General features: G+C 51.3%; 1 protein-coding gene across 2 annotated transcripts in view; it reads left to right on the plus strand.

The window, feature by feature from the left end:
- EXOC2 (exocyst complex component 2) overlaps window positions 1–24,337 on the plus strand; it is a 99,644-nt gene extending 75,307 nt beyond the window's left edge. The window contains exons 23-28 of one of the 2 annotated variants that reach the window (XM_068961077.1): window positions 14,608–14,663; window positions 16,621–16,743; window positions 19,879–19,940; window positions 21,195–21,254; window positions 22,892–23,019; window positions 23,700–24,337. In XM_068961077.1, coding sequence (XP_068817178.1) covers window positions 14,608–14,663; window positions 16,621–16,743; window positions 19,879–19,940; window positions 21,195–21,254; window positions 22,892–22,985 — 395 coding nt within the window. In that variant the 3' untranslated portion in view covers window positions 22,986–23,019; window positions 23,700–24,337. The remainder of the gene's footprint in view (window positions 1–14,607; window positions 14,664–16,620; window positions 16,744–19,878; window positions 19,941–21,194; window positions 21,255–22,891; window positions 23,020–23,699) is intronic. The other variant, XM_068961078.1, reaches the window with a different exon arrangement.
- Window positions 24,338–24,890: the final 553 nt, after the last annotated feature.

Here is a 24,890-nt window from a genome sequence, read left to right on the forward strand (position 1 = left end):
ACAGCTCACCTCTCGATTACTGGCCTGTTTTGCAGCAAGCAGTCTGAGCTTAAGCTCCGGAACACAGTCAGCGTCCATTCTCATAAAAGTTCTTTAGACAGTGCGGTCAGGTCAGAGCTTCTGTCAGGGTCTGTGTGTTGCCTTTACTCATCATCTCTGAAGTAATTTTTCCCATCTCTAGGGTCTTTTCAATCCTAAAGGAAGTCAGTCCTGAATATTCAGTGGAAGGACTGATGCTGAAGCTGAAACTCTTAATACTTTGGCCACCTGATTCAAAGAACTGACTCACTGGAAAACACCCTGATGCTGGGAAAGATTGAAGGCAGGAAGAAAAGGGGGTGACAGAGGTTGAGTTGGTTGGATGGCATCACCAGCTTGATGGATGTGAGTTTGAGCAAGCTCTGTGAGTTAGTGATGGACAGGGAAGCCTGGCGTGCTGCAGTCCACGGGGTCACACAGAGTCGGACATGACTGAGCGAGTGAACTGACTGACGGCCTTCCCTTCAGCTTGCTTGTTGAGTGAATCATGGCTCTGTGGGTGAGCCATGGCTCTGTGGATGCTCTCATTTTCTGGAGCTTCCATATGGCTTCCTCCTTGTGCAAGTGGCATGTTTCTCTGCTCCTTGTGTTTCCAAACTTACGATTAACGAAGTTTTATCAGTTTCAGGCTTGATTTTTGGATTTTGTCACCAGAGTCCATAATGTGTCTCCCTGTTTGTGATGTTAAGATTGAAAACTGGATTCCAAGTGTTATCAGCTCGCTCCACCCTTTAAAACGGTCAGACTTTTCATCTAATAGTTTTAGCACCATTGGTAATTGTTGCCATGATCCTTTTTTTCCTAGTTGTTCAGTCACTGAGTTGTGTCCGACTCTTTGCAACCCCATGGACTGCGGCACACCAGGCTTCGCCGTCCTTCACCATCTCCTGGAATTTGCTCAAGCTCATGTCCATTGAGTTGGTGATGCCATCCAACCATCTCATCCTCTGTCATCCCCTTCTCCTCCTGCCTGCAGTCTTTCCCAGCATCAGGGTCTTTTCCAGTGAGTCATCTCTTCTCGTCAGGTGGCCAAAGTATTGGCCTTATTTCCTTGGAGATTGCAAACTAATGATTGGTAGCTGGAGCATGAAATTAAGAAATAAAAAATTTCATCAACGATTCAGTTACTCTGAAGTCCAGTGCATACAGGAAAGGCAGGGTAAACCTTGATTTCACTCTAATTCGTTTTCAGAATGAGTTGGTTCCCTCACCATTTTTTTTTAAAGGTAATGAAGATGTTTTCTAATTATCATGGCTTGAGCACATTTTTCTAACTCCGCTTGAGCATATTTAAGTGAGTTTCAATTCATCATCATAGTGCTGCTGTTTTAGTAATCAGACTGTCCCCTCTCTGGCTGGGAGTCTGCACAGGGGCTCAGGGCCCTGCCTGGTTTCTGTGTCCAGGCCACACCCACTGTGTGCCCTCTCTTCCCGGATGTGCAGCCAGCCGTCAGTCGGGAATGAAATGACAGGAAACACGGGAAAACTTCCCTCTGTCAAACTTGCCCTACTCTCTCTACGTGTGCGTCGCCCTCCCTGGAGCCCCCCTTGCCTTTTGCGACCCCTTTCGCTCCCGTTAATCCGCACCCGGAAGTCCTGCACGACTGGACGAGCACTGCGCTCCTTTGCTTTCTTAAGTCCCGGCAGTGCCATCGCTTCTGCTCAGTCGCATCAGTTGGCCCATTCCTTAACCACAGGTTCCTGCCTATCAGGTCCTGCCAGGCTGTGTCTCCTCTGGTGTTCGGGAAACTGCGTGGACATCTCATAATTGTGCCTGCAGAACTTCTGTTCCTGGGTCTTGTGAACAGTGTCGGAGGTTTTTTCACTCACTTCGCCGGATTTTGTCCAATTATGACCAAGAGTCATTTTCTGAAACACGTGTGTGCCGTGGGAGATGGCGGGGGCCCTCTTGCACATCCTGCCCTTTGGGCACTCCTTTATGCTTCCCAGCTGCTCGTTGCCTCCTGTGACCTTGGCTGCTGTGAGCTCAGTGCACACTCTGAACTTACAGGTGTCTGTCTGCAGATGGCTCTGAGTGAGGAGTTTGAAAGGGCGCCAAAGGGTCTGCCCTGGCTCTGCTCTCCAGCTCAGCGCACGACCTGGGGGCTGGTGGGGGCCGTGGCCCAGCGTGCTGAGCCGACAGCGGCCCCTCCGTTTGTCCACAAGTCCGGCCCACAAGCAGGTGGGCACCCCCACGCATCCACGGGGCGGACACCGCGGCTCAGCCCAGGAGCACTGGCCCGTCATTGAGCGCCTGGCCTGGCTATTGCAGCCACGCTGCCTCCACTCAGACTCCTCCTCAGAGCCAAAGGCGTGTGCCTGTCCTCCTGGCGCTGCTCGGCGCGGGTACGGGTTTCCTTGGAGCACTGTGCTGCCCCTGTACTTGGGGGCACAGGGTGCATGAGTAGCATGGTAAGAAGACAACTCCAAATTGTTGCTTTACCCTGCACATGGTGGCCAGCGCTCACTTTCCCAGTTGTTTAAAACATGCACCACAATAGAAAGGTGAGGTTCAGATGATTCCAGCTGTTGTATTTTGACTGTTTAACAAATTAGGTCACCATCAAAGTGTTTTAATAAATTAGTGGTTAACAGACTCTGAAGTACTGAAGTCACAGTAGTGAAACTGAGGACAGACCATGGCTAAAGGAAACCCAGGAAACCCAGGTGTGTGTGTGTGTGTGTGTGTGTGTGTGTGTGTGTGTGTGTGTGTGTGTGTGTGTGTGTGTGTGTGTGTGTACATGGTCTCCTCTCTTTACTGACAGTTGATGATGACATGATGTTGTTACCTCTCCCACAGGACTAGTGAGCCTTGTCAGCACACCACTTCCACCTCCCAAGACAGCCTTACCTCCAACCGTGGTGCAGACGTTTTGATTTCAAAGGGAGCAAGAGAAATTAGGGAACAGCCACGGGTAGACAGGTCTGAAGACTCGGTGCGGAAAGGGTAGAAAGACGTTAAGGACAGAACTTTCTTCTCCCTCCGTACTCACTCCCGCTGCCTGTGCTCCCTTGCCTGCCGTCCTGCAGTTTCTGCTGTGAACTCCCCGTTTCCCTTTGGTTTCTGGAGTGGGCTGGGTCAGTCAGGGCCTCCAGTTGCTGCCTTCTAGGCAGAGCTGCTCTCCTCTGTGCAGGAACAGCGGTGACTGTTTCTGGAGGGTTTGCTGTGAACCCCAGAGTGCGTCGTGTCATTTAAGTTGTCGTCCGTGCGCCTTCCCCACCGCGGGCTGGAGGAGGAGAGCCCCGAGCCCCTGCTAGCTCGGCCTCAAGGCTTCCCACGCTCAGGTCTCTCGCAGGGCGTGCTCAGGGACGCCTCTTCACCCTCGCTTGGCATTTCCAGCCCTTCCTCCTCCGCAGGACTGGCCTTTGCAGCCTGGCCCGGAGTCTCGTGCACCTGGGGAGTGTTGTTACCTGCGTGTACTGCACGCTCGGAAACTGCCAAGTTCGCTGGTTCCAGCAGAGCACGCACGCCTGCCGGGTTTTGTGAGAACACCAAACCACAGAGTGGTCTTTGGATGTCTCACCTCTGACCTGTCACGGCTGGACCAGAAATGCCAGCTCTCTGTGTCTCTCCCAACTCCAGCTGACCTTTCGTGACTGTCTTCTCTTAATAATGAGCCAAGAAAGCCAGCCCCTGACTGTTCTCAGTATAGCATAACAGTTAGCCATTTTGATGGCTCTTTATTCTTCACATGCTGGTGGAAAACTTGTGAGTGTGTGTTTTAAAGCAGCATCTCGAGAATTTCCTGGGAGCCCACGATAGAACGGAGACTTCCAGGCCAGCCTCCCTCCCTAAAGCCAAGGATGCATGGCTAGCAGAAGCAGGGCTGCTGTGTGTCAGCTCCTCGGCGAGCCGGTGCCCCAGCAGCCGCCTGTCTCCGCCACTCAGGTGGGGCGCGGGACAGCTTGCCCCGCGGTCAGCTGGGGATCAGGCGTTGGGGACAGGGCGGGTGCCCTCCACAGGAGCCAGTGGGAGAGACTGAATGAAGCCTTCATGTTGTGCGGGACTTGAGTAAGAGTATTCTTTTGGATCATTCTACTTCAATTTTCTGTCAATATCTCATACTAATAATCGAAGCGTTTGAGTGACAACCGAAGTCTATTCACAAGCATGATACATTTGAAAACGCAGTTTCCAGCTTTGCCGTTGCTTTCATCGCCGATTGCAAACGGTGTGACAGCCTGTGGTGACAGTAGCAGGGCCTGAGACGTGCGTGGAGTGCATGTCACTCTGAGCAGGTTTGTGTATTGAAGGAGAGGTGATGGTAGGCTTTATGAAACCACAAAGACAGTTTCAGGGACTTCAGATATGATGGAAATGAAAGGTACACGCCTTCTTACATTGCACGGTTGGGTTGTATTAGTGAAAAGAAAAATCTGTGTATATTCTCAGACTTTTTTCTCTTTTTCCCTTTGTGCTGTGGCTTTTTCATCTTATGCTAAGGAAAACAGGTGCAGAAATCCATTTTTCTTTAAACTAGAGCAGATGCTCCTTTGGACACATTCATGGGCCCATATCCACCGAGACGGCACGTAGACTGCCCCCGACATGGCTGTTTGGGATGCAGGGTCGCTCTGCTCTCCCTGGGAGAAGGCTGGCAGAGGCAGCGGTGTGCTTGGCAGTGGCCCACTCCCTCGCAGGACGTCCCCGAGGGGAGCATCTCTGCACCAGTAGACAGCGTCTCCACTGCAGCTCTGTCTGAAGTAACCGGAAGCTGGAGACCAGTCAGTGCCCACAGCGTGGAATGGGCACGTGAGCATGATGTGCTGGTCCAGGCAGGGAGACCCGTCCCACCCGAGGCCAGGCCATGACGTTGAAGAGAGCCTGGAGGGCGGCGCCCTGCTGTGCGTTCCCTCCTCTGCTGGGGAGCGCGGGCAGCAGGGCGACCTCCCAGTCCTGAGCCCACAGGGACGAGGTGCAGGAGTGCCTGCGGGGAGCAGGCTGCCGCGTCTCCGTCAGGATGCTGGTACATGTGTGTGTGGGAAACACAGGATTTGTGTGCTTTCCTCGACGCGAGTTCTGCTTAATTGGAGAAAAGGGGACAACTCCGACTTGCAGACGTAGGAACCTTGCCAGCGGAACGGCACAGTCAGCAAATAACCATTGGCGCTGTTTCCAGGCTCACTTGCCACGTGGAGCTTGGCACTCTCTCAGCTCTGATAGCTGCAAGGTCAAGGTCTCCACTGCAACCGGCCAGGCCTGCAGCCCCTCCTCACAATTACACTTCTCCATACGCCGACTCCAGAGATCCCTTCTGATACGAATGAAGACGAAGCTCTGGGTCAGCTCCTGGCTTTCATGTTTTTTCTGCCTCTGATTTTATTACAACTCCTCTGTCTTCGATTCCAAGGCCTTTTCTTTGGTTTAATAGCAGAAACGTGGCCTAGTTGTCCCTTGCTTCTTACACTGTGGGTGGAACCCGGTCCTGAGAGCGGGCACTGTGTGCTCTGCTCACCATGCCAGCTCCAGCACTGCAGGCAGAGCTGCTGAGGGCCAGGCCGCCTGCAGTGGCCGCACATGTGCGTCCTCGGCCATGGCCGTGGCCGTGGCGTAGACGGCGGGGCTGCCGTCCTGACCCAGGCTGTCAGGCTGCAGAGCTGTGGTCTGCTGTCTGGCTTCTCTCACAAGCATTTATTAGTGTGATTTCCTCTGAGGTCATTCTTGCTGAGGGCTGGGGCGGGGCTCCTGGAGACTGTGAACCTGAAGATTCTGCAGACCTTTATGAAGTCTATAACTGTGACACCTCACAGTGTGAAGCAAAGCGCGTCTGTGTGCATAGAGTTAGTTCCATTGTCTTGTCACCTTTATATTTTTAACTTTTAATTGAAGGATAATTGCTTTATAATGTTGTGTTGGTTTCTGCCATGCAACAACGTGAATCAGCCACAAATATACACGTGTCCCTCCCCACTTGCGCCTCCCTCCCACCCCAGTCCCAGTTGCCCCTCTTGGTTGTCACGGAGCACCGAGCCGAGCCCCCTGGGTCACACAGCAGCTCCCCACTGGCTGTTTCACACGGGGCCGTATATAGCGTCAGCGCTGCTCTCAGTCCGTCCCACCCTGCCCTTCGCCCTCTGTGTCCACAGTCTGTCCCCCACGTCTGCGTCTCTGTTCCTGCCCTGCAAATAGACCCGTCAGCGCCATTCTTCTAGATTCCGTATCTGTGACTGATGAGCAGTGTCTGTGCTTCACTCCACTCTGTGTGACAGGCTCTGGGTTCATGCACCTCAGTCCACCTGGCTCCGTCATGTCCCTTTTCTAGGTGAAGTTGCCTTCTGATGGAAACATGGTTTTCCTGCCAAAAGAAGAAATTGAAACAAATAGAACTGATTTATGTTGGTGTTATAGTAATTATATTTTTATACCTTTAAGTCTAAAATTCAGTATCAGTTTTGAATGTTGAAACTGATATTTCATCCTAAATGTATCGTGTTCTGTACTATTTTAGGTTAGAATAAGTTCACAGACTATTTTGCACATCAGATTCTGACTTTCAAATCGGAGAGAATGTGACTCCCTTGCCTGTATTGGAATCTTCAAAGGTACAGTTCGTCTCTGAAGTTTATGAAAGCTAAACTCTTATGAATATAACTCCTCTTTAGTTCAGTTCAGGCGCTCAGTTGTGTCCGACTCTTTGCAACCCCATGATTCACAGCACGCCAGGCCTCCCTGTCCATCGAGTCGGTAATGCCATCCAGGCATCTCATCCTCTGTCATCCCCTTCTCCTCCTGCCCCCAATCCCTCCCAGCATCAGAGTCTTTTCCAATGAGTCAACTCTTTGCATGAGGTGGCCAAAGTACTGGAGTTTCAGCTTTAGCATCATTCCTTCCAAAGAAATCCCAGGGCTGATCTCCTTTAGAATGGACTGGTTGGATCTCCTTGCAGCCCAAGGGACTCTCAAGAGTCTTCTCCAACCCCACAGTTCAAAAGCATCAATTCTTCCGTGCTCAGCTTTCTTCACAGTCCAACTCTCACATCCATACATGACCACTGGAAAAACCATAGCCTTGACTAGACGGACCTTTGTTGGCAAAGTAATGTCTCTGCTTTTTAATATGCTATCTAGGTTGGTCATAAATTTTCTTCCAAGTAGTAAGCATCTTTTAATTTCATGGCTGCAGTCACCATCTGCAGTGATTTTGGAGCCCCCAGAAATAAAGTCAGCCACTGTTTCCACTGTTTCCCCATCTATTTGCCATGAAGTGATGGGACCGGATGCCATGATCTTAGTTTTCTGAATGTTGAGCTTTAAGCCAACTTTTTCACTCTTCACTTTGACTTTCATCAAGAGGCTTTTGAGCTCCTCTTCACTTTCCGCCATAAGGGTGGTGTCATCTGCATATCTGAGGTTATTGATATTTCTCCCGGCAGTCTTGATTCCAGCTTGTGTTTCTTCCAGCCCAGCGTTTCTCATGATGTACTCTGCATCTAAGTTGAATAAGCAGGGTGACAGTATAAAGCCTTGACGTACTCCTTTTCCTATTTGGAACCAGTCTGTTGTTCCATGTCCAGTTCTAACTGTTGCTTCCTGACCTGCATATAGGTTTCTCAAGAGGCAGGTCAGGTGGTCTAGTATTCCCATCTCTTTCAGAATTTTCCACAGTTTATTGTGATCCATGCAGTCAAAGGCTTTGGCATAGTCAATAAAGCAGAAATAGATATTTTTCTGGAACTCTCTTACTTTTTCGATTATCCAGCGGATGTTGGCAATTTGATCTCTGGTTCCTCTGCCTTTTCTAAAACCAGCTTGAACATCTGGAAGTTTACGGTTCACGTATAAATCCTCTTAGAAATGGAAAAAATAAGCCATGAAATAAATTTACTGTTATTTTCATGGATGGTGATATTTTATTTTCTGTTTTCATAGGACAGAATTTTCCTTAAAAACTAGGAGATATGTTCAGTCCAGTTGCTGAGTTGTGTCCAACTCTTTGCAAGCCCATGGACTGCAGCATACCAGGCCTCCCTGTCCATCAGCAGTTCCCGGAGTTTACTCAAACTCATGTCCATTGAATCGGTGATGCCATCCAACCATCTCGTCCTCTATTGTCCCAGTCTCCTGCCTTCAGTCTTTCCCAGCATCAGGGTCTTTTCAGATGAGTCAGCTCTTCACATCAGGTGGCCAAAGTATTGGAGTTTCAGCTTCAACATCAGTCCTTCCAATGAACATTAGGACTGATTTCCTTTAGGATGGACTGGTTGGATCTCCTTGCAGTCCAAGGGACTCTCAAGAGTCTTCTCCAAAACCACAGTTCAAAGGCATCAATTCTTCAGCGCTCAGCTTTCTTTATAGTCCAACTCTCACGTCCATACATGACCACTGGAAAAACCATAGCCTTGATTAGACGGACCTTTGTTGGCAAAGTAATGTCTCTGCTTTTCAATATGCTGTCTAGGTTGGTCATAACTTTCCTTCCGAGGAGCAAGAGTTTTATTTCATGGCTGCGTCACCATCTGCAGTGATTTTGGAGCCCCCCAAAATAAAGTCTGACACTGTTTCCACTGTTTCTCCATCTATTTGCCATGAAGTGATGGGCGCGGATCCCATGATCTTCGTTTTCTGAATGTTGAGTTTTAAGCCAACTTTCTCACTCTCCTCTTTCACTTTCATCAAGAGGCTTTTTAGTTCCTCTTCACTTTCTGCCATAAGGGTGGTGTCATCTGCATATCTGAGGTTATTGATATTTCTCCTGGCAATCTTGATTCCAGCTTGTGCTTCCTCCAGCCCAGCGTTTCTCATGATGTGCTCTGCATAGAAGTTAAATAAGCAGGGTGACAATATACAGCCTTGACGTCCTCCTCTACCTATTTGGAACCCATCTGTGGTTCCATGTCCAGTTCTAACTGTTGCTTCCTGACCTGCATACAAATTTCTCAAGAGGCAGGTCAGGTAGTCTGGTATTCCCATCTCTTTCAGAATTTTCCAGAGTTTATTGTGATCCACACAGTCAAACGCTTTGGCATAGTCAATAAAGCAGAAATAGATATTTTTCTGGAATTCTCTTGCTTTTTCCAAGATCCAGCGGATGTTGGCAATTTGATCTCTGGTTCCTCTGCCTTTTCTAAAACCAGCTTGAACATCTTGAACTTGAAAGTTCACAGTTCACGTATTGTTGAAGTCTGGCTTGGAGAATTTTGAGCATTACTTTGCTAGCGTGTGAGATGAGTGCAATTGTGTGGTAGTTTGAGCATTCTTTGGCATTGCCTTTCTTAGGGATTGGAATGAAAACTGACCTTTTCCAGTCCTGTGGCCACTGCTGAGTTTTCCAAATTTGCTTGCATACTGAGTGTGTATAGCACTTTCACAGCATCATCTCTCAGGATTTGAAATAGCTCAACTGGAATTCCATCACCTCCACTAGTTTTGTTGGTAGCGATGCTTTCTAAGGCCCACTTGACTTCACATTCCAGGATGTCTGGCTCTAGGTGAGTGATCACACCATCGTGATTATCTGGGTCGTGAAGATCTTTTTTGTACAGTTCTTCTGTGTATTCTTGCCACCTCTTCTTAATATCTTCTGCTTCTGTTAGGTCCCTACCATTTCTGTCCTTTATCAAGCCCATCTTTGCATGAAATGTTCCCTTGGTATCTCTGATTTTCTTGAAGAGATCTCTAGGCCTTCCCATTCTGTTTTCCTCTATTTCTTTGCATTGATCGCTGAAGAAAGCTTTCTTATCTCTCCTTACTGTTCTTTGGAACTCTGCATTCAGATGGGTATATCTTTCCTGTTCTCCTTTGGTTTTCACTTCTCTTGTTTTCACAGCTATTTGTAAGGCATCCTTAGACAGCCATTTTGCTTTTCTGCATTTCTTTTTCTTGGTAATGGTCTTGCTCCCTGTCTCCTGTGCAGTGTCACGAACCTCCATCCATAGTTCGTCAGGCACCCTGTCTATCAGATCTAGGCCCTTAAATCTGTTTCTCCCTTCCACTGTATAATCTTGAGGGACTGATTTAGGTCATGCCTCAATGGTCTAGCGGTTTTCCCCACTTTCTTCAATTTGAGTCTGAATTTGGCAAAAAGGAGCCCATGATCTGACATATACTAATTAAAGCCAAAAAAAAAAAAAAGGTTCTGAGAAAGAAGATAGGAAACTGTAGAGACCTGTTTATTCATTCACATGCTGCGTTCGAAATGCGTTACTTTGACCCCAAGCATTCATGTATAAATCTCGGATATGTCGAGAAAGAGTGAGTTACACATAAAGGCCTGGACCTGAAACTGCTCTCTGCTCCAGCACAAGTGATTCTGCTGCCGAAGTTTCGAGCCTTTCCAACTGACAGTCGGTGCCGTTTGTTGTTGCTGTTATAGGCGGTGATTTCAATAATGTGTCTTCACACTGTAATTGAATAAATGGTTTACTTGAAAAGAAATGCCCCAGGGTTCTTTCATGTAATGTTTCAGTTTGACCCAAAAAAAAAGTACATTGTGGGATATTTATAGTATTTTTCAATCTATTTTTATCTGTAGACTAGGACTGGTAACTGATTTAGGCACAAGGGTTAAAAACAGGAAATGTGGTTTATAAAGTAGGCAGTCTCTCCAGAGTTTCCAGAGTCAGACTTTTATTACTGACTGAGTGCAGTGTTTCAGAACAACAAGAGGCAGGGTGCCTGAGACCAGTGTGTGTGTGGAGGGTTTAACAGGAAATGCCTTGGAGGAAAGCTGGGTGTGTGTGTGCAGGGGGCCACCCGTGTCTTCAGTACATGCAGTGTCTCTCTGTCCACCTCTTTCTCAGACACTCTATTCTGTCGGCCTGAGTATAAGTCTTGTATAACAAAGTGAATTTCCTTTGACCTTTGCATTTTGCTTGAATTTTTCTTAGAGTGTTTTGATGGAAAGTTTTGTCATCATCATAGTTGAGAAGCGTATATTATGGTTTTTATTAATTATAGTAAGTAGAGAATCCAAGTTAAGAAAGTGAAAAAGGCATGAGGAAGTGGGGGTTTAATTTTGAGTAGCCTTTTCAATTTCAAGTTGGCAGAATGGATCAAAACCTTTGACTCAGCAATTTCACTTCTGGAAGGTATCTGAGTAAATTATTCTATGAGAATGTAAGGGCCGGGAGCCTCATGGTGGTGTTTATGGTGGTGTATACCGAAAGGTAGCGTGACTGCCAAGTAGTTATGAGTAAGGAGAAGTAATGAAACAACTTAGAATAAATAGAATAAGTAAATTACGGGACATCCATGCTAAAGAACCCTCAGCAGCCAGTGAAGGTACGGTCAGGGTGTGCACACCAGCACAGAAGAGTGCGTGGACATCAGGGAAAGAAGCAAGCAAGACTCGCTTTTTAGGAAAAAAAAAAACATATTCATAGGAGAAGATGTAGAAGGCACAGCATGCTCAGGAGAAAGACAAAGGGGTAGCTCACTGGACTCTTCCATTTGTTAGTAGGAGACCTTACAGTTCTGTGTCTTCTTTTTAGTGTGCATTTAATATTTTCAAAACAAGCATATAGGCTTGATCAATCCAGAGTTTTCACTATTCTGGTCTTTAATGTGGGTACACTCTAGAGAGGTCTGCCTAGCCATTTGTCCAAATTACCATAGGAAGACTCAAGTCTGCCTGTATAACACTTCTTAATTGAATAGAGAGTTTCCCATTTGTCCAAATTATTATAGCAAAACTCGAGTCTGCCTATATAACACTTTTTAATTAAAAAAACAGTCTCCCGTATTTCGAGGAAAACCCGAAGCTTCAGTCACTGCGTGCCCCCGTGCACCCGCGTTCCAGCCTGTCGCTGGGTGTCGTTCCTGAGGGAGGCGCAGAGGGGCTCTGCTTCCTTTCCGCCTGGCAGGGCCCATCTCTCCACAGACAGTGCGGACGGGTCTCGTCAGGCAGAGGCGCTCCCCTTGGCTGCTGCGAGCGGTCTGCTCCTGGCGCCTGCTTTCCTGAGGGCTGCTTCCGAGCCCGCCACGGCGCCCTCCTGTGCCCAGTGGCCGTGTGCTCAGGGGCGTGAGGGGGCTTTGTTTTTTGTGAGTCTGTTCCTGAGGCCACTCCTGTGTCCCCAGCACATGGAACAGAGTCTGGCAGGCAATCGTAACAGGCATTCAGTAAAAATCCTGGTAGGTATTCCAGAATGGTGTCCTCCCTATCTGATTGAAACAGGAAACCAATAAATACAGCTAGAAGAGAGACTTCTTTTCCACTTTGATGTATGAAAAACAAGACCTTCACTGTTGGCAAACATGTTCTGAGATCCAGGCCCCCACATGAGAAGCCCACTCTGCCGGGGGCGCGGGGACTCTTGCCCAGAAGAGCTGGGCTCTGCCTTCTCCGTGGGGAATTCCCACTGGGCCGCTGGGCGCGCGGCTCGGTGACGGTCTGGGCTGGTGCTGTGTGGGTGGGGACACTTCTCTCGTCAGATACCGTGACACACTCTGATTCCACATTCAGAGTTGAGGAGGCAAGATTGTAAATACTTAGAAGCTGTTGTCATTCTGTATCTGAAGAACATGGAAACTTGTGGGCGTTCTTCTAAGAGGAACCTTCTCACAAACAACACCGACCGCCGCATCACAACAGAGCGGCGCTCGCTCTGCCCTTCCTGTGCGTGCCCGCCGGCCCGAGGCCCGTGAGGCTGGCGTTCATGACCCGCTGCTGCTGGGCCGACCCGAGAGCCAGCACCTGTCCCGAGTGTTCAGCGCTCTGGGAAGCGGGCGTCTTCTAAGTACCTGGCATTGTGAGCATTGAGGCCGTGTTCGTGCTCTGCTCTTCGGGGCAGGCCGTTTGCTCAGGGACACAGCTGGAAAAATCAGACAGGAAACAGATGTATTCAGCCTCAGCAATGTTGTCTTCTGCTGTACTGTCTTTATTCAAACTGTATTTTTCAAATGGATCCTGAAAACTTACTTCAGAAGGCTGTCTTTGTTTTCTGAAACCCCTTGAAAGGGGAGAGACTTGCCTTAGCAGCATCCCCTTCACAGACACCCAGCGTTGGCCCTCTTTGTGGACACTACAGAACCCTGCCTGCGCTTTTTCTTTCACCTGTTTGTTCACTCACGCATTGACTTTTCAGCTTAAGAGGGCTCAGTCCTAGGAGCGTCGTTGTGAGTAAGCATATGCTGCCATTGCCCTTTTTGTTTCTTATGCGTCAACATTCTTGAGCTGCTGCCCAGCCGGTGTGGTGGGTCTGCGGCTCCAGAGGTGCGGTGAAGGGGACAAGCCCCGTGCCCACGGAGCTGACAGTCCGGCTGGGAGACAGTGTTAGCCAGGCCTGGGCCGGGGTGCCTGGGGGGCCTGCGTGCCGGCGTGGCCGCACTGGGGAGAGCTCCCCACCCTGCTGTCCTCTGAGAGATGGCCCTGTGTGGAGTGGGCAGCATCTCTGCTGCAGCCCCAGGCAGCCCACCAGTCAGGGCCGTGCAGGAGCTCCGGGGAGGCTGAGCACGGCCACCAGGGAGGCCTGAGGTCAGGGCTGGCTGTGGCCCGCAGGTCGGACTTCTGGGTTCACTCAGCCCAATGCCCCAGTGTCACCGGGGAGCCAGGCGCCCCTTCCCTGGGGCAAGCGACACGTACCATCCTTCCCAAACCCGTGCAGAGTGTGACCAGAGTCCCAGCGGGCTCACAGCCTCCCAAGGACTCCGTGTGTGTTTGCACGTGCGTGCGTGTGTGTGTGTGGTCGCTGTGGCGGGCCCAGGAACTGTGTTTACCTCTGGATGTGCAGAAGCCAGCCCTCCACATGGTTCGGTTTAAAGACTCAAGTCTAGAGCCCAGTGGTCACGTTGACCAGAGCACAGCGCTGGGGCCCACAAGCCCCTGCCTGGCCTGGGGGGCCTCCTCTCTGGGAGACAGCTCTGCTGGTCCTCGCACTAGCCACACGCTCCACCTTTCACCTTCGCTAGGACGGCTCTTTCCTCCCAGACAGGACCCACTACCCTGCAGCTGTCCTTGTTCTCAGGAAGAACCAACTTACTTCTGGATTGTATTTAATCATGTTTCAATCTGTTTTCTCAGTTATTCCATCAACAAAACAGAACCAAAGAAATATTTATGAGATTGGCCCCTCACAAACTGAGCATACCCACACATGGCCCGGAGCTCGGCAGCCTGGCGCAGGGGTGTGTGCAGAGCCGGCATGCGCTGGGCCCTCACGAGCTGTGGTCCCGCCCTCCAGCTAATCAGCAGCCCGGGCAGGTTGTGGGGAACGCAACTTTGCGACACAGTATGATTTTCTGTGTCATGCAGAAGAAATTCTCAATTTGTGCTGTTAACTCGCAAAGGCATCCTGAAACACTATTCTCCTCCAAGTGAAAGTAATCATTTTGGAGTTACTAGAGCAGTATTTTGTTTTTATACTTTTTCTTGCAAAATAGCACTGGGGCTATTAGGAGCCTGTGAGCACCAGGGCCTCCTCACTGCAGCCCATGAGGATGCGGACCTGGCACTTGTGGGTGGGAGATGGGGTGGCCTCCCAGCCCTCCTGCCCTGGGCCCCGGCTTGTGAGGAGGAGGCGGAGACGGAAGTGCCCTCGGGAGCTCTGGGCCTGTGCTGGCCCTCTGCCTCCTGGAAGGTGCGAGGCACTCGCGTCTCCACTGAATGCCTTTCCCTTCCCCGTCTGATTGCAGGTGTCAGAAACTACTTGAAAGAAGCGTTGGTGAATATAATCGCCGTGCACGCAGAGGTAAGCTGTCGCTGCTGCTCCTGCGGGGTGTGGGCGACTGGGCAAGAGAGCACGCAGAGGTAAGCTGTCGCTGCTGCTCCTGAGGGGTGTGGGTGACTGGGCAAGAGAGAAGGGGTAAATTCAGTGGTTCTTACGGGGGCCTTCTCCCTTCACAATGTATTTCTAGTCTGAGTAAAACAGAGATTTGAGTGTTTTACTGAGTTTTACTGAGTAAAATACAGTATCTTGTTTCAACGCATATATATGCATGTTTTAACTGTGAGAGTCTTTTTTATGAAATATAGTATGTTTTTTTCCTTATAATTAAGACTAATGGATATTTGGCAGGTAAAGAGATAAGAGAGTGAAAGGGTGTTTTCTCCACCTTGGGCACCTGCTGCCCTGGTCTTCACCAGTGTACCAGTGAGTGCTGGCGTCTTATTCTGGCAGCCGTGGGGCATGCCGGAGGACAGGCTCAGCCTGCGGCAGGGCACAGGCGATGGCCTCCCCTGTGTGGCTGACGAGGGTTCCTGGACGCTGGTGCTGCCAGTCACGCCTGGCCTGCTCCCGGGGAGCTTTCCGCTAGTGTCCCGTCCACCATCGTTCCGGCTTGGCTGCAGCCCGTGGGCCGTCGTCCAGCAGAGGTTCTCGGTAGAAGACTGCTATTGCAGTGGCCACTGCCAGAACCCTCTTCCTGAGTGTCTGCCTCTGTGCAGGTGCGCCGGGGGGTGGGGCTGCCTCCCCCTCTGCACCCACACGTGCTGTCTGGGTCACCTCGGGGGCCTGGAGACACGTGGCCATGGAGGCTGAACCGGAGCGTGAGCGGAGGACACAGTGCTGCCTGCTTGCCGAGGCAGCCAAGCCCAGCAGCCTCCCCAGAAAGCGGCCACGGGGTCCGCCCCTCTCAGGTCCTTGTGAGGCACAGCACACTCGTCCTCCGTGAGGTAAAGTTTTACATGGTTTAGCTCAGGCGGGAGCTTAGCACGCACACCTTTTTATGATGAGTGACATACTTTCAACTTGGATACTTTTTATACATCAGAGACCTTTATAAGAAAGCTCTTCTGTTAGGATAGCTTCTGGGAAAGTCAGTGCGGCGTCAGGCCCTCAGGCGGTGGGGAAGGCCCGTCGCAGGCGGTGCCAAGGGCGCTGCAGGGTGCGCAGGCCTTGATGTGACGATGGTGGCTCCGACTGAGGCAACCACTGTCACTGTTTACAAACACAGAAACAGAAAGGGTCTTCCGGTCCGTTTCCCACACATCCCAGTGGCCAAAAGTAGAATTCTGTACATAACATTTACTATTTACTGTTCGCAAGCAATCTTACCTTGCCCAGAATTTTCTTCAATGCTCAGGTTATGTTTGGGTTGACCCGAAGGTTTAATACTAGGGATTGAATCTGAAAAATGGAAAAGCTAAAAAAAAAATATGATTTAGTTGAACATAGAAGTCAGGATCGTAGTGTTTCGCCAAATATAGTAATTCTTAGTTTGAAACTATCAAAATTCAAGACTTGCAAGTGGTGTTTTTGTCGAATGAAAGGAAACCTATTTTTAATTCAGCAGACAGTAAAATTGAGAACGCGTGTGCAATACAGAGTTATGTACCCAGTGTGAAGTAGCAGTTGTTTTGATCCAAGGAGAGCCTGACCCAGTATGTGTTTACTTCTACAATTTCCTCTTTAGAAATCACGTTTCTTCTTGTGAAAAGGTTAAGAGGAGGAAAAAATCCTTAAAACTGTTTCACCTTGTCACCATCAACAGCACCTTTCAGAATTTTGTCTGCCGATCTATTTTCGGAGGTTACCTTCTGTTGAGCGTGGTGAACACAGCCTGAGTGTCAGCCGTGTCTCCCTTCCATTCCTGGCTGAGGAGACCTGGGCGTGGTTTTGCTGTGTGCGTCCCTTTATTTCTAACACATTCGGGTCAAGGAGAGTCTGCATAACACACCGTTTCTTTGTGTTTCCAACCTTCTATCAGGTGTTCACTGTCTCCAAGGACCTGGTGCCCCGGGTGCTGTCCAGGGTGGTGGAGGCAGTCTCTGAGGAGCTGAGCCGGCTCATGCAGTGCGTCTCGTCCTTCAGCAGAAACGGAGCTTTGCAGGTACCGTGCCGCTGCTGTGCACGTGGACCCAGTTGTCTGAACCGCGGAGATGTGTGTCAGCTGCAGTCCCAAGAGGTCCGCACAGGCTTTGTGCTATCTTCTCGGTGGCTCTGCCAGTTGCGGGGTGCATCGTCCCCTGAGACCACATCCAGGACGTCAGTGGTCCCAGAACTGCTCTCCCTTGAGAGAGTGGCAGTGCTCGTGTGCCAGTCTGAGTGCAGAGCCCTTCTGCAGCTCAGTGATACTTTTGTTGTTTTTTTACAAATGTCTTCACTACATTTAATTTAACAGGAAATTTTTAGCAACTTACTTGTAAATAGTCTTTCCAGAGCAGTCAGTGCAGTTTGCATAGAAAAGACAGCTATTTCTTTCTACTCGTACTCCTTTGGTTTATGTTGCATTTCATGGAATTACATAATTACAGTAACAAATGTAACTTGGACAAGTCAGATGGGTCTCGGTTTGCATGTGGCCAGATTGTAGGAGCCAGGCCTGCAGACTTGTGGGGGCCGGAGCCCCACCCACGGGCCTCATGGCAAGGGCCTTGTGGGGGTTTCTAAAAATCCCGGAAGTGTTGCTTCTAGTACTGGCTGAGGCCCTAACCCCCTTCAGATAACAACTTAAACCTGAGTAATAGTAAAAATAAGAAAATGTATCAGTAAAAAGAAAAACCTGAAGACTCATAACAGGAACCTTGTGTGTGAAGATGAATCAAAGGGAAGTTGCAGTATCTGCTTTGGGCCTAAGGGGTCTTGAAAGTGAAAGTGAAAATCGCTCAGTCGTCTCTGACTCTTTCTGACCCCGTGGACTGTACAGTCCATGGGATTCTCCAGGCCAGAACACTGGAGTGGGTAGCCTTTCCCTTCTCCAGCGGATCTTCCCTACCCAGGGATCAAACACAGGTCTCCCACATTGCAGGCGGATTCTTTAGCAGCTGAGCCACAGGGGAAGCCCAAAGGGTCTTGGAATTACAACAGAAATCCCTCCTCCCCACACCTTCTCTGTAGCCCGTCTAGCTGGTGGCCGAGTTTCTCTCATGGCTGACAGGAAGGGGCCGGAAGCAATGTCAGAATCAGCTGGAGGCCCAGCCTCCATGCCCGCCTGGCCTCCCGTGCCCTGTGCCCCCTGGAGACACTCAGTTCTGTTCTGAAAACCTCTGCCCACTGCCCTTGGGGCCTCCTGTGTGTGACCTCCTCCTCAGCAGGTGACCGAAAGGGCCTAACGTGAAGGGCTGAGCGGCCACCAGTCTCAGACCTTCCTGAGAGCCAGCCAGGAGGAGCGTTTGCTGGCCAGCAGCCTATGTGTTTTGTGTGAATCGTCAGCTCTTACAATAGGTATAATTCATAGGCCAATTAAAGCAGCTTATCACTTTGTCTGAATAAAGTTTCTAGCAAAGATTAGTTTTATAGTGATGTAATCGATCTCCTAAAATACTGAGCTGACAGTTCTACCTAATTTTTTCTCTTTGATAGTCTCCTTGTAGGTCCATTTTTATATATACACAGAACATAAACAGTAAAGATAGATAGTCCCATGAACACTTCCTCATTATGAGCTGTTTCAGGCTTCTGACCCCCTGAAAAATGGGACCAAATATCTGCTTTCTATACTGCACGTTTGCCTTATGTAAGTCAGCCTTCCTCTCTGTCGGTGAATTTAAAGCCAGCCCTGGCATTCATCCTTGCTTGTGTGTGTGTGCCCGTGCTGCTGAGGGCCGTGTGTCTTAAACAGCCTCCTGGGCAGCTCCGGGGCCGTCCGTGCAGCGCCTGTGTCGGGCCTTTCTGTGGCTGAGGTTCCACCATGTAGGTGCGCTGCTTCGTGTCCGTCTGCTCCTCATTTGTTGGACATGAGGGTTTGCGCTGTTTGGCTGATAGGAGACGTGGTTCTGTGAACGCGTGTGTGCAGATTCTCTGTGGCCACGTGTTCTCACTTCTCTTGGGCGCATTCCAGGGACTGGAATCGCCGGGTGAACTCCAGGCTGCTTTCAGAGCAGCTGCAGCTGCTTTCCTCCCAGCGGTCCACGAAGATCCCAGATTCCCCACATCCTCAGCGGCAGTGTGTGACTGGCTGGTCGTGGCCGTCCCCGTGTCTGCCAGGGGTGTCTCCTGTGTGATCCTCGCGCCTGTGGCGATGTCCTTGGTGGCAGAGGGTGTGTTACCCTGAGGGATCCCACGCGCCCTCCTCCTCTTCTGTTCTTGCACCTCTGTTGTCATCCCTGAGAAGGCAGGCCTGGCCCAACACCGCAGAGGTCCGCTCTGGCTTTCTTCCCGGCGTGCTGCAGTCTCATTGTGCACGTGATCTGTGCTCTACTTCGAGTTAGGTTTTGTTTTAAGGCAGAGACTCACCTTCAGTCCTGGGAGTGCAGACATGCTGTCCTGCTGCCCCAGGACCACGGATTAGAGAGGCCGTCTGCCCCAGCGAGTGGCCCTGGCGCCTTGCGGAAAGCCACTTGGCTGTAGATGTACAGGTTTGCTTCTGGGCCTCAGTCCTGTCCCGTTGACCTGCGTGTCCTCCCACGTGCGAGTGCCACACCGTTTGAATTACCGTAGCTTTGCAGTACATTTTGAAGCCTGGAGGTCTGAGTTTCTCTAACGATGCTACTCTTTTGCCATGTTGTTTGTGGGGCCAACTTGTCATGTTTTGTTTGTAAAAAGAAAAGAAAAAACAAAAGAGAAAAGTCAGCTATAGCTTTCACAGCACTGCACTGAGTCTGTGGCACTTGGCGCCAAGGGCACTCATGGTGCTGGAAGGCAGCAGGGGGCAGCGAGGCAGCCTGGGTCCCTCCATCCCCGTCAGCCTCAGTGCAGTGAGGCCTCACTTCTTCCCCCAGGAGACAGGGAGGTGCTGTTGAATGGTGAGGTCTAGGGGCTGGACGGCCCTGGCACAGTCTGCACCCTTCAGAGCAAGACCCCTGCCTTCACGGAGTCAGACTTGACAGCTTGTGCCCTTGTTCAGTAACAGGGAACGTTGTCACAGCCAGGCTCTCTGGGCAAATTCTAAAGGTCTGCTGTAAGGAGCTGCTGCTGTGGCCGTGGCGGTCTGCTCTGCGGGGAGCAGGCTGGGGCCCATCCTCGCTTCTCTCTGCTGGACAGTCGACGTGGTTCCCTGTGGTCACCTGTCCGTTTCTCACCCCAGGCCAGGCTTGAAATCTGCACCCTGCGGGACACCGTAGCGGCCCACCTGACGCTGGAAAGCAGGTGAGCTGCTCTGTGCTGTATCCTGCGCACCCCGGGAGCCCCCACGAGGCCTTGGTTTGGGTGGTGGTCCCGCATGTGCACTCGTGACTCGGCGACCTCGTGTTTGCATCTGACCGGTTGTCCTGCTAAACACACGAAGCGACACCAAGCCAAGGACACATAGGCTTTTCCTCAAGGTGGGGATGAGCCTCGGTCTTGCGAGTGCTGTCACAGAGCATCATGTGCTTCTTTTGAAAAGGAGAAAATAAGAATTGAGTCAGTTTACGCATTGCAGACTCTTAGTGAATATCAGCATAAGAGGAAGCCTTGTGGTTTCTCTGCAAAATTTTGTAGTGGAAATTTGATGATAATTTTTAGCTGTTTTGAATGAAAGTCAGGATTTCCTATCATTGAGACATCATTAGGCGAACTGAAACAGCTCTGCCTACGCAAGACTGTTTACCCCACTGGCAGGGCCGCCTGGGAAGTGCCAGGTCCACAAGGAACACGTCCCACAATGCACTTGCCGTTGTTTGGATGGCGTGCTCGGGCCCCCAGCCTGCCTGTCACCACGCAGTTGGTGTGAGGTTGTTCACCAGGAGCCTGTCTGGTGGCTCCCGCCGCTGTCTGCTCTGCATCACTGCTTGACTCAAGTGCTTTGCTGGTACTTTCTACTTTAGAAACTTAGACATACCAGATCGTTTAAAAACTTCTCTCCCTTTTCTGCATTTCACAGAATGAAATGATGTCGAGTTATGCACATGTATGCACATATCTCTCCATTATCTTACAGGTTTTAGATGCAATAGCTAAGTGCTCGTATGACGTGTTCCGTTATTGTAGGAAATTGGCTGTACGTCAGGCCCGGCTCGTGTCGACTCCAGAAGTGCCCCCTTTGTATCAGTTTGCACAAGATCACCCCTGTTCCTGCCTAGCTCCCTTCCTTTCTTAGCAGCTGCTTTATTTGTATAGTTCAGTCTTGGTTTGAAAGTAAAGACCTTTATAAATTTAACAACTCCACACCAAGCTCTCATCTACCAGGAGAAGCACCTTGTGTGAATTCAGTTTCTCCTTTGCTTTTAAAGTCATGTTCTATTTCCTGGTTTAGTTCTTCTGGCCTTGCTTCTGCAAACCTCGCTTTCATTTTCACTTTCCCTCCTGCTCTACTTGCTTCGCCGGCTTGTGAGTTCCTCTGAACATAAGACACGCTTTTCTCTAACGTCCCCCTTCCCGGTGGGGCCGGCGTGTCTCCACCTGGGACGCTGTCTCTTACAGATCCAGTTTCAAGCAGGCCCTGGAAGCCCTGCCTCAGCTCTCGGGTGGAGCCGACAGAAAGTAAGTCACGCGCTGCTCTCGGGTGGCGTGTTGCCACCTGGACATCTCCTCTTCACGTGGAGCCCAGAGGGAGGTGGGACTCGGTGGCCCTCAGACACGCCTTGTGTTAGCCCGTCTCCCACGTGGCAGGAGGAGGTGGAACCTGGTTTATGACGTTTCAGAAATTAGTTCTTTCCTTTTTTTAAGTAACTATACCAGTCACTTAAACTTTTATAAGAAAGTTTAAAATTTTTAAGAAGATAGCACTCAGAGAAACGTGAGAGGAGACGGCATGGTGAAGGCAGGACTTGGGCTTCGTCTGTCAAGCAGGTCAGCGTGTACGTTCGTGCTCCATGCGACATGAAGCATGGAGAGTAAGTGTGCACACGTGACGAAATGAAGTCACATGCTCCGCTAGTGCTGAATTAATAGTCTCAGCCTGGCCGTCAACTTGCTACTCACGTAACAGGAAATTCTGACCTGAGACACAGCCTAGGCCAGGCAGATGTCAGCGTGCCGGGGCTCTTCCTCAGCCCAGCCGAGGTCCCCCACCCTGCAGCTGCTGGACGGGTCGTGGACAGTTACGGAGCCCCGGCTGCGTGCAGCCCTCGGGGTCAGCTGTGACGGCTCAGGGGAGCGTGGTGGACCCGCACGGGCAGGGGGTCCCCGGAGGCGTGGACGAGGCTGGGAGGGCGGGGTGACCTGGTCTGTCTGAGAAGAGCTGGGCAGCCCTGCCTTCCCGTCCCGCTTCCTCACTGACTGCATGTTCAAAGCCTGTGCAGTCCTTTATCATAATGAAGTGAAAGATTTAAAGCCTCACTTAGCATCAGCCCGTGCAAGTGGGGCTCACTCATCTGCTCAGAAGACTAGTGGTTTGGGGCGGCCGACAGCAGCAGACGCCGTGAGGAAGGCCAGGCGGGGCTGCTGTGGGTCTGCTGGGAGCATCGCTAAACCAGGAAGCGAGCCCGTGACCCAAGCACCAGCAAGCTCGTTTCTTGGTTGCTTCACCTGAGCCCAGTGAGCTATCCAGACCCCTCATGGCCATGAAATTATCCAGTTGTGTCTGGCCAGCACGGGGGCCAGATGGAGTCACTGCTGCCGCTTGGACTACCCCGACTCTGTGGGTGCCTGCTTCACCCCTTCAGTTCACCTCTCCAATACTTATTAAAGGCAGACATGCAAAATAAGAAGAACGGAAAATAGACCAGTCGTTGCCAAGGAGTGGGGTGCGGGCAAAGGTGACTGCAGGTGGGCAGCACAGGAGGGCTTGTCCTGGCGCGGGGGGCGTGGGGCGCTGCTCTGTGTTCTCAGAGTCGCAGAGTGCCTGTCAGAGTGCCCGGACCCCAGACCCCAGTCTGCTTAGGGCGGGGCCCAGCTGATCCAGGGGCAGGGGCAGGAGGATGGCTTTGTGCATAAGCGTGAGTGTGTCTGCAGGTAGACGCTCCCTGAGAGCCCCGCCTAACGTGAGTATGTCTGCAGGTAGACGCTCCCTGAGAGCCCCGCCTAACGTGAGTAAGTCTGCAGGTAGACGCTCCCTGAGAGCCCCGCCTTCAGCTGGCTTTATTTTGCCATGGAGTTCAGAGCCCCTAGAAAATGACTTTGCTGGCTGGAGCAGCACCGCAGGGCAGGAGCCATGTGGCTGTGTGTGTCTCCCGCAGGCTGCTGGAGGAGCTGCTGAGCCGGGTCAAGAGCGGCATGCATCTGCAGCTGGCCTGCTTCCAGGCTGCCCCGCCGCCCGCCGTGAAGACATAGAGCCTCCAGGCCATGCTCCGCTGAGCGCCCACAGGTGTCTGCATGGAAGCTCAGGCTGCCCCTCTCTCTCTTCTTTCCCCTTATTGGGGAGCTTAGAAAGATGTTGGTGTATGTGTTATTTCAACCAAATTGACCTGATTTAAAATGCCCAGGAAGTATTTGCTTTGCTATTCTTATTACCCTAGGCCTTGTATGCCACCTGCAATGCAGGAGACCTGGGTTCGATCCCTGGGTTGGGAAGATCCCCTGGAGAAAGGAAAGGCTGCTCACCCCTATTCTGGCCTGGAGAATTCCATGGACTGTACAGTGCATGGGGTAGCGAAGAGTCAGACACGACTGAGCGACTTTCACAGTGTGGCTTTAAGATACCTTTCTAAAAATTAGGGAGCATCTCAAAGCTACATGCTGCATGGTGAAGGCTACAGAAGGCAGGGCAGCTCAGACCCAGGGCTTCTTCCCGGGTTTCCTGCAGCTTCCAGGACACCTTGGGAGGGGATGCGTGGGTTAGCAGAAAGTCACACATGAACACCTGGAGCCGCCCTGAACTGTGCAGCTGTGTGAAAGCCTACATTTCACGCCGATGGCTCTAGCGCTCCTGACCCAAGTGGACTTTCAGAAAAGCGGGCAGCCCGCCTACCAAGGTGTTACGTTGGGGAGGTTACTTGTGGGCCTCGGTTCCAGAGTTGACTCGCTGCCTGGCTTCTGTGTTCACAGCACTCACGTCGTCAGGCCTTTTCTGTGTGACTCGCCCTGAACCTGACATGGGCCTCCTGCCCCCGCGACCCCTGCACACGTGAGGGGCTGCGGTCATCGTCTCCTCCAGAACCGGGCGCCCTGCCGCCCACCCGCACCGCTTCTCTGGCCTCTGCAGTGTGCTGCCCGCTGGCTTTGGCCTCTGCAGTGTGCTGCCTGCTAGCTCGGGGTCTCTGCTCTGGTGGTGTCTTGTGTCACCAGGCACGGGAGCCACCAGTGACGCTGTCACCAGAACAGGTCAGGCCGCCATGTCCTCCTGCAGACTCGGCTTCCCTGGCCTGCCTTCGTCACACCATTTGCTTCAGAAAACTGAATCAGGTTTTAGGTAGTGCCACAGGCCCGTTTTCTATGCTGGCGTTAGTGTATTCGTGCAGGAAGCTCTGAGGTCCTCCGTGGCCATGTGCTGTGTCCATCATTTGGAGTCAGTCAGTCTTGTGCTTGTTGCTTTGGCGTCAGGGAGGTTTTGTCTTGAACAAAACCTGTGAAGACATACACTGAAGGTGGGGCTCTCCTAGGCACATTCACGCCTGCACCCACTGTGGCTGCAACTCAGAGCACAGAGCCACAGTCCGGAACATCTGCCTTATTTTAAGTGGATGACGAAGACCCTTCAGTCAATAAAGAATGTGTCTTTAGTACAAGACCTAATTCTGTGTGATTCTCCTGTGTGTCTGATTCTAACGCCCGAATAAAGACTTAAGTCCCGGTTTCCCTGTGTCTTCTGATCGCTGCTGGACACCATTACTAGGTGTCCTGCTAACTGTCCTCTTGTCGGTGGCTCCCTGCCACCCAGGCCCCTGGGAGCCAGACGAGAGTGTCGGGCTCAGAGCCGCACAGCGCCCGAGGACAGTGGCGGTGATGCAGAGACTCAGGATCTCCAGCTCTGAGTGGAGCGTGGGCACACACGAACTCCAGACTCAAAGCGGGGCTCCCGGAAGAAGCAGCTCCTGGAGAAGACCTGCTTGGGCTGTGAAAGAGAATTTAGTAGTTGAGGAGATCGCTGGATGCAGTGGTGTTAGGAGGAAGCCAAGAGGCAGAGCAGAACATGGAGCAACCTTACAAAGAGGGAGAGAGGTGCTGAGAAGTGAGGCGTGCTGAGGACCTTGCGTTTGGCACAGCCGCAGCTGCACGTCGGCCTGGCCTTCTGCGCTA

The sequence above is a fragment of the Capricornis sumatraensis genome, chromosome 22, assembly GCF_032405125.1.
Source record: "Capricornis sumatraensis isolate serow.1 chromosome 22, serow.2, whole genome shotgun sequence".
Classification (NCBI taxonomy): domain Eukaryota; kingdom Metazoa; phylum Chordata; class Mammalia; order Artiodactyla; family Bovidae; genus Capricornis; species Capricornis sumatraensis.